Raw genomic sequence first — 18,174 nt, forward strand, 5'->3', positions numbered from 1 at the left:
TCTCGGTGACCAAAACTAAATGTCCCCCAATTAAAAAAAATTATTTTAAGTGTATTTAAAATATGCACACTTTCCTGTTTTACTTCTGAAAAACATGCATTATATTTGACCCCAAGTAACATTTCTACGGGCAGATAAACAAAAATTGGGGAGTCTTTGTTTACTGCGAGGCCAGTCACAGCAGTGAAGCAGTAGGCTATGAGGCAAACTCAAGGAGTACCACAGTTCAGTTATTAGAAGGAGCATCTTGATCACATTTACTAGATTCATAGTCACTTTAGGCTAACTTGCAGATGCCAATTCACTTCCCAGAAAGCAGGATTTATTTGACTCTGGACACTAAGGACACCTTCCAAGCAGATCAAAATGTGGATGGAGGTAGAGGCAAACCGTGCTAAGTGAGGGATTTGGGATCGTGTGGGCTCCAAACAAGAAAACTCTGGCGCTGGTCATGTCCATGAGGCTGGCTGTAGTACAATGGTTCCTGTATTAATAGTGATCCCTGTTTTCTTGTTGTAGGGTGTTCGTCCTGTAAGTAACGAAGCTAGTCGTTCATGGGTTGTTTGGTTACATAACTCTATTTCCACAACGGTGGGCACATCCACCACTCACACATATGCTGCGTGTCTCCTCACAATCCCTTGAAAAATGTGCAGTACTTTTTTGGAGCACATCGGCTGGGGTGAGACAATGACAGTGGGACACGGAAGTGAGTGGGAAAGCACATATCCCATTGGAAGAGGCAGTAAGTACTCAACAGATGCAACACAACTAGATTTTTAGGTGAGTCTTCCTGTTTTTAAACAATGTACCAGACAAAACAAAGATGACTGAGCTAAACTCGGGCTGAGGGCACCAACCTTCGAGACCTACTATGCACCGATCCCAATGTTCCTCACCTCACCAGATAAATGAGTCTAACCATTGCCCAGCAGAGGGCTTATAATGTGAGGATCTGTAGAGGAACAGGGACTGGCGCGGAGCCATCTTACTGACTGTGTGGTGCACTGGGTAAGGGCAAGGTTGCAGAGGCAGAGAAAGAATTAACTAACCAGCAGAGTAAGGCTGGGTAAATTACTTGGGCAAAATGTCCCTATAAAACAGAGACAATAGTGTTGGTAAGATGTTTTAAATACGAAATCACAGAACAATATTTAACACTATTTGTAGCACATAGTAAATATTCAATAAATGTTAATTATATCTATCTAATTTACTCATTCTGTAATGAATGCATTTTTTGAGGACTTACCGTTGTAGTCCAGTATACGCACTACTGATCCATAGCAATGAATAAGACAAGAACATTTTTGTCTTCATTTTTTCACATTTTAGCAAAAGACTGACAAGGAATCACGGAAAATAAACATCATAGTTTTACACACACACACAAGTACTAAGAAAATTATGCCAGGATGATGAGGGAGAATAACTGGGGTGGGAAGGAAAACCTCTTGGGGGGTGACAGTTGAGAGGAAATCCAAATGACAAGAAGAACCAGCCACGTGAAGATGGCAGAATCTCCAATCAGTTTAAAAAACAGTATTGAGACCCCTATCAGGAAAATTCTTTGGCAGTTCAAGGAATAAATAGCCAGGGTAGCTGGAAAAAAAGACTAGGAAGATTACAGAAATGGAAAAGAATTCCCCGAAATGATTGCCAAGGGTTTATTAGGAACAGGGGATTTATGGCCAAAGCAAAGGCAGCTGTACAACCCCAGTCTCTTCCCACAGCCTACAGTGACCACACTGGTACTTGTGCACTGGAGATGTGAAAGAGGCCTCGCAAAGAGAAAGCACTGGGTGTCTTCCAAGAAATAAGTGCACTCTGCCTTTACGCACTTCTTCGGCATACAACTATAAGGCTCCACTGCATGCAGTACATTGCACCCCACACCTTGGACAAGCTTCCCAGCAGTTCTGAGCATTTTGAGCCCTTTAGGGAAGGGTCCTTTAACACTCCAGTAACACTTCTGCCTCAGATCCTCTGCATGAATTCTTTTCTGTGCATGTACGCTCTTCCCTCAGGCATCTGAATGGTTCATTTCCTCATATACTTGAGTCTACTCATTGCCTTTGCCCATCTGGGCTGCTAGAACAAGATAACACAGACCAGGTAACCTGTAAACAACAGAAATTCATTCTACACAGTCTGGAGGCTAGAGGCCTGAGATCACAGTGCCAGTGTGAACCTGTGAGGGCCCCTCCTTTAGACTATGGGCTTCTCTTTGTATCCTCTTGAGGCAGACAGGGGCTAGGGAACTGTGGTAGGGTCTCTTTTGTAAGAACACTAACCGCGTTTAGGAGGGCACGGCCCTATTGGCCTAAACACTTCCAAAGACCTCATCTTCAAATACCATCAAATCGAAGATTTCAATTTATGAAATGTGGGGGACACAAACATTCAGGTCACAAACTCTTACACTGCATTTCCCACCATATTCTCCAGCCCCAACATCCACTATGCCTTATTCTCCTCCCATGGAAAGTATATTATACTGTGTAATGTCATTTTCTCTTCTCTTCCCAACCTAGAATACAGACTCTACGAAAGACAAGGATTTTCATCTTTTTTTTTGTTCACTAACATATTCCCAGTTACTAGAAGATGATATGGGCTATACTAGGTGTTCAGTAAATATTTACTAAGTATAAATAAAAAACTCATAAAAATAATTTTAATAAAAATAGAAAAGCTCTCATCTATTTCTCTGTAAATTATATTACTGGTTTATTCAAAAGGCAGAGATTGGCATGGAACAATCAAGAAATAACTTTATTTTCCTAATGTTGCCTTCACATGTGTTCTGACCAATTTCCCTTTTCCATTTCTGGACAATACTTTACATACAACATACAGCTTTTCGGGTCATCTTCAAGTATTTACACAGTCTCATTTTTCAGGCTTAAAAATATGAGTTTGACTATAAAGCCTTCTTTCTGCTCTCCCAGATCACACCAATGCTTCGGGTCAAAAACTACCTTAGTTAACAGATTCCTGATTTTACTCTTCCTCCATTTTCTTCCTCTATTTCTGGGCTCCCCAGGATTGGGAGTTGAAAAGGAGGTGAATAATAGGTCAAAGTTGTCTCATCCAGCATTACCACAGTCACAGAATTACAATCTTTGGGGAGGCAGGAGGCCAACTGCTAGATTTAGATGGCATACGTTATCTAGTTATATAGATAACGTTACCTATGTACTTATCATCTAGTTATAACTATATATGTATACACACACACACACACACACACATATACACACACATATAAAAGTGTGTATGTACATATGTATATATGTAGGTGTGTGAATACAAATAAAAATAAACATATAAAATATAAATGAGAAATATATATATATACATATATGCATATATATGTATATACACATACATACATATACATACATATATACATACATACATATAAAATCCCATCCTTCATGAATGTTTCTGTCCGAGTCTTTCTCTCACTTAGACTGTGCTTCCTTTCACCAAGAGAGAGGATGTAGCAGAGCTCTATACACTTTAATAAAATCTCCTTGGTTAATACTCCTCCAAATAAATCTTGAGCTATTTTTTTATATCAACTATTGATCCATGATCAAGGGCCATCTAGGCTTCTTTCACTAAGTCCTTTGAGGTTGTGTCTGGCACCTCTCTTTACAACAGGTATATGTGTATCCCATTGTCCTCAGTTTTGAGCTTTAGCTAAAATTCCAGAAGAACAAGAAAATTCCTGTTTTATACTCTGCTACAAATAAAACAGAAGTTAAATGTAACTTAGTTTATCATTATCTAAATTTGGATATCCCAAAGCCTGGACAATAGAAAGCCACATAATAGATTAAGAAAATGAGACTAGGAGAGTCACTTTAGATGGTGGTGGGACGTTTGTTCTTCACAAGGGTACCCTAAAAGGGAGATTTTATTTTGTGTGATAAATTACAAAAGGTGGCTTTTTCTACTTCACACCAAAGGTCTCAATTAGCTAGAGGCAGCCCTGTTGATCAATCTATAACATTGCATTATTTTGACACTGACATTATGTAATGTCTTAACGTATTAGTCTTGATTCATTTTAGGGGGATGATATCATTGAGGTACTTCCAACTAATCAAGTCTTAGCTATACTTTGAAATGCTAATGGAATATCTCATTGAACAAGTTTAAACCCTGTAATTTTAAAGCCAGGAACACATGTTATCAAAACGTAAGAAGATGGCAAGTGTAAATAAGTCTACTATGAAGGAATATACCTCTCAGCTGTCCACGTATATAATGTCCAACACACCCAAGCTACACAGAGTACATGGCACCAACCAAGTTTAATACTTCCAGGTACTATTCAGTATGGAAAAAAACAAAAAACAAAAAACAGGCTTCAACTTGGAAATGAACTCACTTTCTAAAGTAAGTTCTAAAGGAAAACATAACAGGAAACAAACATAACAGAGCTAAACCAGTCAGGGAAAAGTAAAGATCCTATCATACATCAATTACAATTCTGGCTTTAAGCAAAAGGAAAGAAATCAAAAGATGCTGACTGAGCATCTTTTTCTCTAGAGATGTATTGTGATATTCTCTTGTAAAAAGAGACCCAAAAAAAGCCTTTAAATAAACATTTCATTTTGTAAACAGAAAGGCTTGTCAGATAACTCTAAAAAAAACTGAATGGTTCTCGTTTTTACTCTAATGAAAAATAAAATAAAACCTAAAATCACAGGCTCTGCGCTCACTTGGAATTTGCATAAACCAGTAATGCCTGCTTTATTTTAATAGAGAAACAACACTAACAATGTAACTTAAGAATGCACTGAATGCAATAAGTCCTTTACTGAAAAATGTGAAAATACCACATGCTGTGAATGCTAAAATAATTAGAAATACACACATACAAAACAGCTGGCTGTGTCAGGCACCACCAACTTGCATTGTTGCTAGTATGATAAATGTCAACGCCCATGTTCAGAAACTGCCATCATGCAACATAACCTTTGGAATTTCACAGTAGTGGTCAAACATATAAAGCTAAAGCAAAATACCAAGACTATATCTGCTTTGTGATATGAAGAGGGAAACACTGCCTAAAACTGCCACTTTATGAAAAAATTCTACCACCCTAAATAAATAATGAAGGAACTCAAATAAAACAACAGCAACAGCATAGAAAGGTTCTACTCCCCACCATGTTACATCCCATAACAGACTCATCCTTCCTTAATGTTACATTTGATTCTGCTGTTTAAAAACTTCCAAAATTTAATCTCTCTTAATTATCCTTCTTTAAAATTCAAAATCTAATCATTTCATACTTTTTAAGATCATTACAACTAAAAAAAAAAACAAGGTGGAAAGAAGACAGGGAACAAGGTAATAATCAGCAATCTGCTACTCTCCAGAGGCTTCTATGTTTTATTTGGAATATGCTTATTCAGAAAAAAATAATCTACTGAGATGACAATATATTATTCAGGTAATTGTATCTAACATATGATGCTAACTAACATTTTGATGATTAGAAAGTAAAAGGGACCCAAATGTTTAGGAGCAATGACAATATTCTGTATCAACAGGCAAGGGACATTCTAGCCTCCCTATCGTCCAGCCTATAATTACACTGCAATCCGGAGTGCTGCGAAGTACCAGAGCCACTCTCTATGGCAACATGCTTCAGGTGGGGGTGGTGGTGGGGGCGGAGACAGGGCCTCAGATCTGAGAAATCATGTCTGGCTTAGTTTGCATGAAGGCTTATTTTAAATTATTATTATTTTTTTTGCTACATTTAGTCTTACAAAGCTACTGGGTTTTGTTTATTTTCTTTTTTTCCACCTACTTCTTTCTAAGATTCTACATGGGCCAATATACACTTATATTACTAGAGTCCTACTGACTCAGAATATACTTCTAGTAACAAAAGAGATATATATTTGATATAGTTGAGTGTCTACCATTATAAGTGTTGACGCTGAGCATAAGCAGTCTGTGTTCGAAAATAATATTAATGACTTTGCTGTCTTGCTTTCCTTACATTACACAAATACTGAAGAATGTAAATGTCCTTGGATATCATACTACATACTACATACCATATGCTAAAAGGCAGTATTCGTTAAGAGGGAAGAATCTAAAACTATGATTCTGGGTTCAAATATCATCTCCCAAACTCACTAGTTGGACAATTGTGGGCAAGTTAGCTAAAGTCTCTGGGCCTTATTTTCCTCATTTGAAAAATGGGAATACTAGTACACACATTAAAGGATTTCTATAAGGATTCAATGACATAGTATATATAAAATGCAGAGCATAATGTCTAGAATTCAGAGAAGTAAATATCAGCTAATGTAATTATTATTAGGGTCATTCAGCTGGCCCTGCATTCATGAGATTATGACTTATACATGCATTTATACACACAAGAACATATTCACAAGTAGAGAAAACACATATATATATACATACACATACATACACTTAGAGCGAATTCTATTTGGTCATAGCTATCCAACTATCCAAAAGAAAAGAAAGCTGCAAATTTGCTGAGGCTGCTACAATTTAAAATGCTTCATGTTCAGTCAATTTTTGAAATGCTGTCTTAAGAAATTCAGCAATTACAGGGAATCTGGGCAAAATTCTGCAAGAACAGCTTTTTTCTAAATGTATTTCCAATATGAATTTGATTATTAATCTAACATTAGCATATCTTTTACATATTGTGCCATATTCTCACTGTAGCTAATTTGCTATTTGGTTATATAATATGAAATCTTAAGAAATTAATACTCTTCTAGGACATGAAGAAGCTTACAGGACAGGTTTCTTAAAACAAGGCTTAAATCCTAAGCAAGCAAGTGGCAGTTCCCATGAGCACATGCTCTACAGCAAAACAAAAACACTAACTCAAAGTTAAAAAATGTTTTAGTAATGGCAAAACATGTTCCAGTAATATGAAGCCTAAATGAAGAAAGTAAAAAATAATGGGACATAACAATACATGGATTTGAATCTCTATCTTTACATTCATATACAGGGATGTTTCATAGTGTACATAGTTTTTAAATCGCTGCCCTTCAAAAGTATGACTTTCATTTATGATTGTATCTATGTTTCTTAAGTGCTACAAGTACCAGTATCCAGCTTTGCATCCTTTGTTCTATCCCGGTTAGTATTTTACTATCTGCATCCTATTTGCCGCCTGAATGAGCCTTTTCCCAGACTTCCCTGTCATCCATCCTTTATTTCATCAATTAAAAAGGGATCTCAACACTGAATTCACTTTTGTTCTTTGATTTAAAACATTTCACAAGACAGAAATGGCAAGCTCACCAAAGATTATGTGATGCAACACTAATTACCTTAAATACAATACCAATGAAAGGAAATACTGCAATTTCGATAATTAGTAGAGAATAGAAAAGTAATTTTAAGTCAGTACAAAAATGTTGAGTTTCTTTCCTAAGTGTCCTTGTTTGAAGTAGAGGAGAAGGTACATGGAGACATTCTAAGTCTAGGAGATTGCATATGACTATTAAGAACTTTACTGGTTAGTGAGACTTAAAAAAAATTAACTTTATTTAAAAAACATGATTTCTCGGGGTGCCTGGGTGGCTCAGTCAGTTGGGCATCCGACTTCAGCTCAGGTCATGATCTCACGGTCCGTGAGTTTTAGCCCCGCGTCGGCATCTGTGCTGGCAGCTCAGAGCCTGGAGCCTGCTTCGGATTCTGTGTCTCCCTCTCTCTCTGACCCTCCCCCATTCATGCTCTGTCTCTCTCTGTCTCAAAAATAAATAAACATGAAAAAAAAATTAAAAAAAACAAACATGATTTCTCTTTCCTTGTTATAAATTTATCACTAGAATGATACTTCTCTTCCTAGACTTGGTAAGGGCCTGAAGGAGGTGAGATTGAGGGGGCTGTCACAGAAGGATCAAAACAGGAGTGCCTGGGTGACTCAGTCAGTTAAGCGTCCAACTCTTGATTTCAGCTAAGGTCATGATCCAAGGGTCATGGGATCGAACCTCGTGTAGGGATCCACAATGAACATGGAGTCTGCTTAAGATTCTCTCTCTCCCCCTCCCTCCCTCCCTCCCTTCCTCCCTCTCTCTCTCTCTCTCTCCCTCTCTCTCCCTCTCTCTCTCTCTCTCTCTCCCTCTGCCCTGCTCAGGCTCTCTCTCCCTCTCAAAAAAAAAAAAAAAAAAAAAAAAGGATCAAAATAAAATATGTAAGAGGAAAGCAGTTAAACAAGGGAAAGCCATGAATTTTCACATGAACAGCCACATACATAAGCTTTCCACTTACTGACAGTATTACCATCCTGCAATGTCCCCATCTAACCACAGCATCTCCTCTCCTCTTGCACACACAATTCAGAATCTGCCAGTGTGGCAGCAATAGCTAACATTTACTGAGTGACTATAACGGGTCACTCATTGTACCATGTGCTTTCAACTTCTCACCTCACTTGATCCTCAGGTCATTCCCATGTGAAAGGTACTATTATTTTCCACCATTTTCTAGAGAAGAAAGTCGAGATTCAGGGAAGAAAAGTGTCTTGCCGAGAGTTGCAAGAATTCAGGCCAGGGTATCTCAAAGCCTGGAGGCCAATCTTACAACCATTCCCTCCCATCACCATCTCAGGGCAAGGATGCAGAATTCAAGACTGCTTATGTAATATCAAGATGATACTGCAAAATTAAGCAAACACTCACTGATGGACATTCTTGCTCAAAGTAAGCCACAATTACTGTTTTTCTTATTTGTAACTTAATGCATCTCAGTAACAAGAAAGAAATTATCTATTTATTTTTTTACATCAGCTATCAGTTAGACATGAGACCACAGAGGCATTATTCTCAACATATGCAAAGCATTTATGAACCCAGTATGTTTACTATAAACCTTACTCAAGAAAATCTTAATATAAGTTTTTATGATTCCAAGGACATTTTCCCTCTTCTTTTTTACATCAAAGTTCTCAGCCAAGCCTCTCCTAGTTTTCAGCACAGAGTAAAATTAGTGTTAGAATATTATGGAAGTGGTTGAACGTAGGACACGTCTGTTGCTTTCTGATTGCTGTGTTCTTATCTACTTTGCTTTCTCCACATAACACCTTAAGAAGGTAGAACAAAGAACAAATGCCAGCTCTCTTACCTGTTTAAGAGCCTTTTTGGTGTGTTGTTGAAAGGAAGACACTAACTTGCTCTGCACTGCTGTGTTAGCAAGACTTGAATCTCGAGTGGAAGATGCTTCATCAGTTACCTGCTTTGCACAAACTAGAGACACAGAGAGATAATGATATTACTAATTTGAATTCCTTTTTTTATACCCACTGTAATTAACTCACTTGGAGCTTCTCTCCAATTGAGAATGGATACCTAAAATAAAGCCAAATAGCACAGTAAAAAGAAGAGCATCTAGATTTGAGAGAAGAGATTGGTTAATAACTGTGTGGCCACAGTTTCATGTAACCTCTCTACACCTCCGTTTCCTTACCCACTAATTGATGATAATTTCTATGTCATGGGGCTGTTGTGTGGACGTAAAAAAGAAAAACATAACATGTGCCTCAAGACTTGGGCAATGCATAGTATTTTTGAAGAAACAATGTAAATTAACGAAACTGTTTCAAATCTACCAACCTCCATGTTGTTCTTCAATTTACCAGCCCTCCTTCTACAGACTCTATGGCCTACTGTGACACGTTTACCTTCTCCTATGGGCCAAGACATCTACCATGGAGAAGGAAAAATAAAATCCGAGATTCTGGATGTCAATTTGAGACAACTGTGTTCAGGGAAACCGTGCCCTCTTTAGATTACCACGTAATCTGCCCACTTGTACCAGAGTCAAGCTTTCCTGTCACCTATTCTACAGAGGACATTTACTTCAAAAAGGCTGCAGAAGAGCCAATGTCTTGCTGTCATGGGTGACAAAGGCCCACATTCACTTTCTTCTCTATGATGCCTGGATTATAGCTAGAACTCTTCTTCAGTCCTCAAACCTTCCACCCGAGAGAAAAGGTCAACCACTGAGTAACTTCGGCAGCAGCACGGACGCTGGCCCTTTTCTATGCACAACAGAGGGGAAAGAGTTATTTGGAAAATCAAAGTAAGGAAGCACTGTAATTAGTGGCAGAATGGAGGCATATGTCAAAGGCAGGAGGCAAGAGGAAGTTAGATGGAAAAAAATAACTTGAGAACATATTGGAAAAGCTCAAAATATGACTTTTTAAGGGCACCAGGGTTAACATTAATCCAAGAAAATTTCCAAGGAACAGTAACTTGAGAGGATTCTGACCTGAGCTCTAGAGGCAGGTGGAGGAGTAAAAATTGTTCTAGTCAAAAATGGAAGCATATGCACGTGCATAGTGTTGAGAACACTAAAGCTGCTTTAGATAGACTCAAGCACATGCTGCCTAGAAATTAAAAATGTGGTTCATGAAAGAGAATGTTAGGAAAAAAAAGAATTAGTCAAGTTTTTTTTTAATACAGAAATTAATCAAGGTACTGATTACTAAACAAAATGAACAAGTTTTGGACCATGAAATAATTGTTAGTTATTAATGCCAAGCACTTTACATATGTGATCTCATTTCACCCTTGCCACTTCCTTGCTGCTTCCTTGCAGCAATGGAAAGGCATTGTCTCTGTTTTTGAGAGAGAAAACTAGAGCTTAGAGAGGCTCAACTACTTGTCAATAGTATCACAGCCAACAAAATAGCAGAGATGGGAGCCTGGGCCAGACCCATAGTTTCCCACTTAAAATATTCGGCCTCAAAGCCCCACAACTGATGCAAAAACTTAGTGTCTAAAGAAGTTTAATTTAGTTGCATCCTGTTGAAAGTGCTGTAACAGGAAGTTAATAAGGGCAGGGAGATCAAGTCATTTAGTCACCGACATGAAAAAACATGAGAGCGAACGGCTCAGAGAGTACTAGGGTTGAAGACGCAAAAGGATTTGCCCCTGGATGGAGTCAGAGAAGCCCCTGAATTAAAGATCAGGTGATAGCATATGACATTTTTCCTTAAAACACTCTAAACGTTGTAGTTAAGAAACATTTTAGAACACTGCTTGCATGAACTATGGCTCCTAGGTTTTTCTCCCTGAAATGATCACTTAAATCTTAACACACTGCCAAATCTTACTCAAGAAAGATTAGAAATCAATCATCGGTTTACATTCCAAAGATAAATTGACTTTTATAGTGATTATACACATGGTCTTTTCGATGTTCTGAGGTCTCTATGAAGTGTAACAAACCGGGAACTGAGAGGAATGTGGCCAACAGGCCAAATGATGCCAACTGCACAGGCCTCAAAGCCGAGCCACAAGCAAAGTGGGCATTAACAAATGCGTCTCATTACTTCACGTTCTTAGACTAGTATTTCCACCTAGACAAATGGAAACTTACTGATTAGTTAAAAAGGAGAACAAAACGCAGTCCATGGATTTTAGGGAATTTATGGAAAACAGGAGAATCCTTCTGCATATTGAACATCTACACAAATTTACCAATTTGCTTCTTAGGAAGTACTTTTATTCCTAAGTCTTTCAAAGGTAAACTCCAGTGAAGCAGGATCAAAAAATGACAAATGCTGGGGCACCTGGGTGGCTCAGTTGATTAAGTGTCCAACTCTTGATTTCAGCTCAGGTCATGATCTCTCGGTCATAGGATCGAGCCCCACATGCAAGCTCTACACTGAGCATGCAGCCTGCTTGGAATTCTCTCTCTCCCTCTCTGTCCCTCCCAATGAAAATTTTAAATTTTTTTTAAATGACAAATACCGAATTAGTACGTAATTGAAGCCTGCTATTCCCCTCCTATTCTTCTGACTGCAGCAATAAGCAGTATACAGCTCTCCTTCCTGAGGATGACAGGTACCTTACAACTCACTCTATTTCTCTCTGACCTAGGAAGTCACTGAATATCATGATACCTATTTCAGTATCAGAAAATATATTGCATTGTTGGATTTAAATTCACTACTGCGCTATGTCAATAGTGATTCACATGTATTTTGTGCTTCCAAAAGGAAGATTCTGCTCAACTTAGAGCCCAGAATTTCAGATGGAGGGCAGGGCGATAAAACGAAACAGCATCAAGGAATCCTATGAAGTTTTTTTTCTCAAAATGACTCATTTTCCTTCCACTAAATTCTATTTTGCTCTATCTTCCAGTCCATCCTACACTCGAGAGAAGCATCATGAGGACTCCTTCCTATATAGTTTATTTCCTCCCTGATCCCCTCTTTTGGAACTTGCTCCTATCTCCTGGGACAAAACCATTTTTCCCCTAATTATTTATTTCTAGTAACATAATTATAGAATCTTTAAAAAAGTAAATACAAGGGGGCACCTGGGTGGCTCAGTCGGTTAAGCATCAGCTCAGGTCATGATCTCACAGTCCGTGAGTTCGAGCCCCGCGTCGGGCTCTGTGCTGACAGCTCAGAGCCTGGAGCCTGCTCCAGAGTCTGTGTCTCCCTCTCTCTTTCTGACCCTCCCCTGCTCACGCTGTCTTTGTCTCTGAAAAAATGAATAAACGTTAAAAAAAATTTTTTTAAGTAAATGAAATAGGAAATAAAATCTCTAAGTGAGTGTTCCTTTGGGTTAAAAAAACCAAATACCTTATTTTTAAGGAAAAACATCAAGAATAAAATGAACAAAGACAGGAAAGACTAAAATGCCCAATGCAGTGCATCCATAAGCTCCAAACAATGCACCTGCATGTGTGGTGTGTACGTGCCTGTGTGTGCTGTGTGTGTATATGTGTGCACTGACAAAAACAGATCCTTAGCACGCGCATATGAGGATTTTATTCATTCTTCTTCCATGTATCTGGTGAGGGTGGCTGAATCGAAAAACACTCACTAAGTAGCTGGATTGTGGAGGTTCACGCAGATTCATATTCTGACAAAACACACGGTTTTCACTTTTATTTAATTCTTGCAGCTTTCTTAATAACAGATGTGATAAATAAATAATACAGGGCTCATTTTAAACAGTTGCCTGAATATTTATATAAGGGACTGAGTCTGGCTTATGAAATACAAGCCAAAGAAAAACTAATGTTAAAGGAAGGACCAGGGGAAATCCCTTGTATGTGAAATTATAACAGAAACCAGGAAACTGAAGAATTAGGGCAGATGTTTTATCCAATAAATATCAAACACTGACATGCAGCTTAGAAAGTGATATGTTCTTGGTATTCAAAAACGAATGCAGATTTTTTTCCCCCTAACTTCACTGGCATGATCACAAAATGAATGTCAGGATTTATACCTCAAAACCCTCCAAGACTGCCTGCCCTTCGCATAGGTGGAAAAACCAAAGACAAGAAGACATTTTTTTTAAAGGTACAGAAGTATTATTTCTGTCTACGATTTGCTTGGCTGCCAAAAGTAGGCAAAGCCAAAGACATACTTAAATGCTCATCTGCTGGCTTTAAATTCAAACAGGCAATGAGATTATCAGTATTTGTTCGTCAACCACTTCCAATCTCACTAACACACACATTCCCAAAGCCCTCATTCAAAATATTCTACTTAGGGGGCGCCTGGGTGGCGCAGTGGGTTAAGCGTCCGACTTCAGCCAGGTCATGATCTCACGGTCTGTGAGTTCGAGCCCCGCGTCAGGCTCTGGGCTGATGGCTCAGGGCCTGGAGCCTGTTTCCGATTCTGTGTCTCCCTCTCTCTCTGCCCCTCCCCCGTTCATGCTCTGTCTCTCTCTGTCCCAAAAATAAATAAACGTTGAAAAAAAAATTTTTTTTAAATAAAAAAAAAATATTCTACTTAGAAGGCTCAGGAGCAAAGAGAAAGGGAGGATTACAGGTCATCATGAAATAGTCCTGAAGGCTGGAGAAACTGGTGACTGGCCAGCAAGACTGGATTTCTGACTCTAGAGTCTCCATGCTGTCCTCCTCTCTCCCCTTTGTCATTCACCATTCAACTTGAAAATGAAATTGAATAGAAAATACAGGTTAGAGCTCCTATTTTTAAAGCTGCATGACAGAGAGAAGGTATAGGACATTCTCCCCACAATGTAATTACTAATCCACTGAAAAGGGTACAGGAGGGCTTTGACCTTTAAACCGAGGCCTAAAGAAGGGAGAAAACAGAATGCCACCTTGACTTTGTCTCTCTTTCTAGTTTCACATCTTGTCTGCCTCCCCAACTCCCATCGTCTCGGATCCAGCCAACTGAGACCCTGTGGTATTTCCTGAACACAGTGACTTGCTGTATTTACTGTGCTTGCTCTAATCATTCCTCATTCGAATCCCCTTCTCCATCTCTTTGCCTAGCAAATTCACCTTGGCAGACCAAACTCAAACAGCTTCCCCCAAAGCCTTCCTGACTGTGCCAGTCTCCGAGGTAGGCTTACTCCTCCTTCCTCCATGTTTCCTTGGAACTTAGTGTATGAATTCATGGCATTCACCGCAACTGGTGCTTCTGCCTGCCTCACCACCCACAGCTTCAGCAACTCAGGACTTACTTATGTGCAAAGATAGGCACAGAGCAGCTGATCTATAAAAGTTTATTAAACTAAACTGTGAAATTTGATTTTCATTACATTTATCTAAAGTATTTTTGATGTTAACTTTCAATTATGGCTTTTTAAATTTTTAATGTTTGTTTATTTTTGACAGAGAGACAGACAGACAGCATAAGCGGGGGAGGGGCAGAGAGAGAGGGAGACACAGAATGTGAAGCAGGCTCCAGGCTCCGAGCTGTCAGCACAGAGCCCGACGCGGGGCTCGAACTCACAGACCGTGAGATCATGACCTGAGCCGAAGTCGGACGCTGAACCGACTGAGCCACCCAGGTGCCCCCAATTATGGCTTTTAATAAGAATTCGTGAATGGGGATGTCAGCAAAGCACAGTTTATTGTTATGGAAAAGCATACACAAGAAGTGAATTTTTTTTTTATCTTAGGAAACTGTAATTATCCTAAAGTCAATTAGGGAAAATATGATAAACCAAACCACAAAACATCCTATGAAGGTCAGTGGAAAGTCACATGACCTGCCATTCAATGCAGATAAACTCCCTTCTGCCATCCTTACTTGTTGCCTTATTTTAAAAGGAAAGTCACAGTTTGGAGGTTTTGCATAGTGGAATAAAAATAAAGATAATTTAAAAGTCAAAATTAGAAATCACAATGCTTACTTAAAATGGCAGGAGCTATAGGAGGGCAGAACTACAACACAGACCAGGATCTGTGCACGATACAGTCACTGCAACAAAGACATTAATTGCCGTATCCCACTAAACCACACAGTAAGTAACAGGCTATCAGAGGTAACTGGTGTTCGAAGGTCTAACTCAGGCAGGAAGAAGAGCAGCCTTTGATCCATTCCATTTCTATCAGTTCTCCCTCCAATTACTCCCTTTCAATTTTCTGATCAAACTAGATGCTCTCAAATCAAAACAGTTTTCTGTAGAAATAATCCTGCTATACACTATAAGCTTAATACAGGTTTTATAAATAAACAATTTAAATTGAAGAGCACAGAGTATGTTAGGGATAACACAGTGACACATGGTTAGAATTCAATCACATTTCAAAAGAGAACGAAGTCTTAGAGGAAGCTTATTTATGAATCATTCATTTGGTCGCAAAACTTTTACTGAACACCTTCATGCCAAGCGCTGTTTAAAATGCAGGGGGAAAGCAGTGAATAAAACCCAACACCTGACTCTGAGATGATAAAGCTTTTTAAAAATGTATTTTTTCTAAGAACAAGGATATAAAGATATTAATTCTATGTGAGGAAAACCAAGTGTACGAAAACCTACCAGTGATAACTAAAATTTGTTCTGAAAGATCGGTAAGTAAATAATTCAAAAGTATCCCCACATGACAAGTAATAAAAAAAAGCTTATGTTTGGATTATGTATGGTTTATGTATCATACTTACATTTGAAATTGTTCGTATCAGACGTTCCAGATATACATGGCAACAAAATACATGCCAAAAACTTTTAAATGACTTAATGAGGACCAGGCAAATCCATTTGACCCCCAAGTCACATCCATTTGACTCCATTTCTTTCAGAGAAAAGGTAATTCCTTAATTATTTTTGGATCCAGACTAAGGAGAACTCCCCTCTCTAAAAGCATTCCTTATTGCAAGATGGGTATAGATATCTGGATTTAAACAACTTCCCTCATTGCAATAAAAGACAAAACTCAAAGTGGATGAGTTGCCAAGAAAGGCCAGAAATTAAATAGAGAAACACTAGCAATAAAATAAAGGAAACAGCAATTTTTCCCTAAGAAAATTTCAAGGGAGAAATTGTCTACTAAACACTGTAGGTATTGATACTTGATAATATTTGCACTATCATCTATGAGTAAGATATAGCTAATATAACTGAAATTTTTACTGTATCATTAGCTCAAAAATGCCCTCTCTTTAGTCAGAAGAGGTTTGCAGAAAAGGGAGCAAAATAAAACAAAGGGAACGGTGAATCATATGATAATTACGCTAGCAATGTCTATCAGTGACAACATGCTCCAACAAGATGTAATCAGGCTGATATTATAGGCTGCAAGTGATGTCCCTCTGATATTATGGAACTGGACAGACTGCAGTTTCATTGCAATGTCTGTAAATGGTTCACAGATATTTCGGTTTGCCCTGGACACGACACTGAAGCTCCACAGGTAACTAGGAGGAACATTCGCGCACTGAAGGTACAACTATGGGAATCCCTTCCATGGGCACTCAATTTATCACCAGAGCCTTTCAGTTACACTAATATCTCTGGATATCCATAAAAAAAATATCCTTTATAGTCAAAAGAGAAACTCAAACCAGAAGTAAGGATTTAATAGGAAAAGCACTTCCTATAGGTACTAGCCTTTCACCACCTAATCCATTCCTACCACAGAACCAATATAAATCCCTTTCTCAGAATTAGGGAGAATAATAACACAATGAGCTGCCTGAATGGGGGGGGAAACAGTAGAAGCTATTTCTTTTACACTACACAACACCTGTGATCTTCTACACTGTATAAGGTTCTTGAAACATCTACAAAGAAATACAGCAAAATCCACTTAGGAAATGAGAAATATCAAGAAGCAGGCAGGGAGAATATCATTAAAATGTTGGTACAGGTCAAGGGTAAATGTTTCCTTCACTCGTGGGCATCACGACTAAGTACTTGATACTTTGACACATAAAAGATAACTCCAGTACACAATAAAAAGGGAGCTAGATAAGGCACTGAGGTGGTTTGCTGAGAAATGGTTATACACTGTTGCTTTAAAAAGGAGAGAATGGATAATCTGGCATCAATGAAAAAAAGTACTTTACTCTTTAAAGAATAGGTGCTTTGTTCCTATATACTAATTATAAACTAATAAATCAGAAGCTTCGCTAGTTAATATGAGTAACTGAGGGAATACCTTTAATTCTGGTTTTATTTGAGAGGGAGTTTGCTTTTATTATGAGATCATACTCTCTTTCCAATCTTTATATTATGAAATACTTTTCTCATAGCATGAGAAAAGAAGGGAAAAGTACACTTAAATGGGTCATTTTATCTGCACTTAGAAAACTTCCTTTTCTTCCATGACTCTAGGCTATTAAAAGTGACCAAAATCCATTTATACAGGAACAAAGTCCACAGTTCAAGGGGAAGTATGTAACAAAAAGAAGTCCCTAATGGGTAAAAGAAATGAAAAATAGTATCCATAAGTAATGTTTAAAAGAGCTGGGATAAGTTATTTGGAGGAGATGAAGGGGGTGGGGTCTAGATGATGTTCAGCTGTTCATCATCAGAGAGTTAAAAAAACAACAGAGAATGAGTTTAATTAAAAGCAAAAAAAAAAATCAGCATAAGGAAAAAATTCTTGACTCTAAAGCTTATCAACACAGAGACAAATATAAAGGAGACTGTGAGATTCCTATCCCTCTGGACACTTACTATTAGAATAATGTCTAATTGAATTGACTGGTTTAAGTCAAATGCTGGCTTGAGAGCCAGGCTGCATGAACTTGAAGTCATGAATGCTGTGGGCTGGGATGAAAGAAGGAAGAATAAGAAAGAGGAGGCAGAGGAGGCTTGATATCCTGCCAATGGTCATTTCTGACTGTGAAGAGTATTCTCTTTCCCCCGTATTTCCTTCCATACGTAACTAAAACAATATAATTTTCACATACTTAAGTTTCTC

At 38.3% G+C, this 18,174-nt stretch overlaps 1 protein-coding gene across 1 annotated transcript in view; it reads right to left on the reverse strand.

Moving 5' to 3' along the window:
- The window catches only part of ASXL3 (ASXL transcriptional regulator 3), a 177,434-nt gene that overhangs the window by 82,271 nt on the left and 76,989 nt on the right, over positions 1-18,174 (reverse strand). The window contains exon 9 of the mRNA XM_047086869.1: positions 9,148-9,269. Coding sequence (XP_046942825.1) covers positions 9,148-9,269 — 122 coding nt within the window. The remainder of the gene's footprint in view (positions 1-9,147; positions 9,270-18,174) is intronic.

This window comes from Lynx rufus, unplaced genomic scaffold, assembly GCF_022079265.1.
Source record: "Lynx rufus isolate CCGP_SWC_20201006 ecotype Redwood Valley unplaced genomic scaffold, mLynRuf1.p SCAF_22, whole genome shotgun sequence".
Lineage (NCBI taxonomy): Eukaryota > Metazoa > Chordata > Mammalia > Carnivora > Felidae > Lynx > Lynx rufus.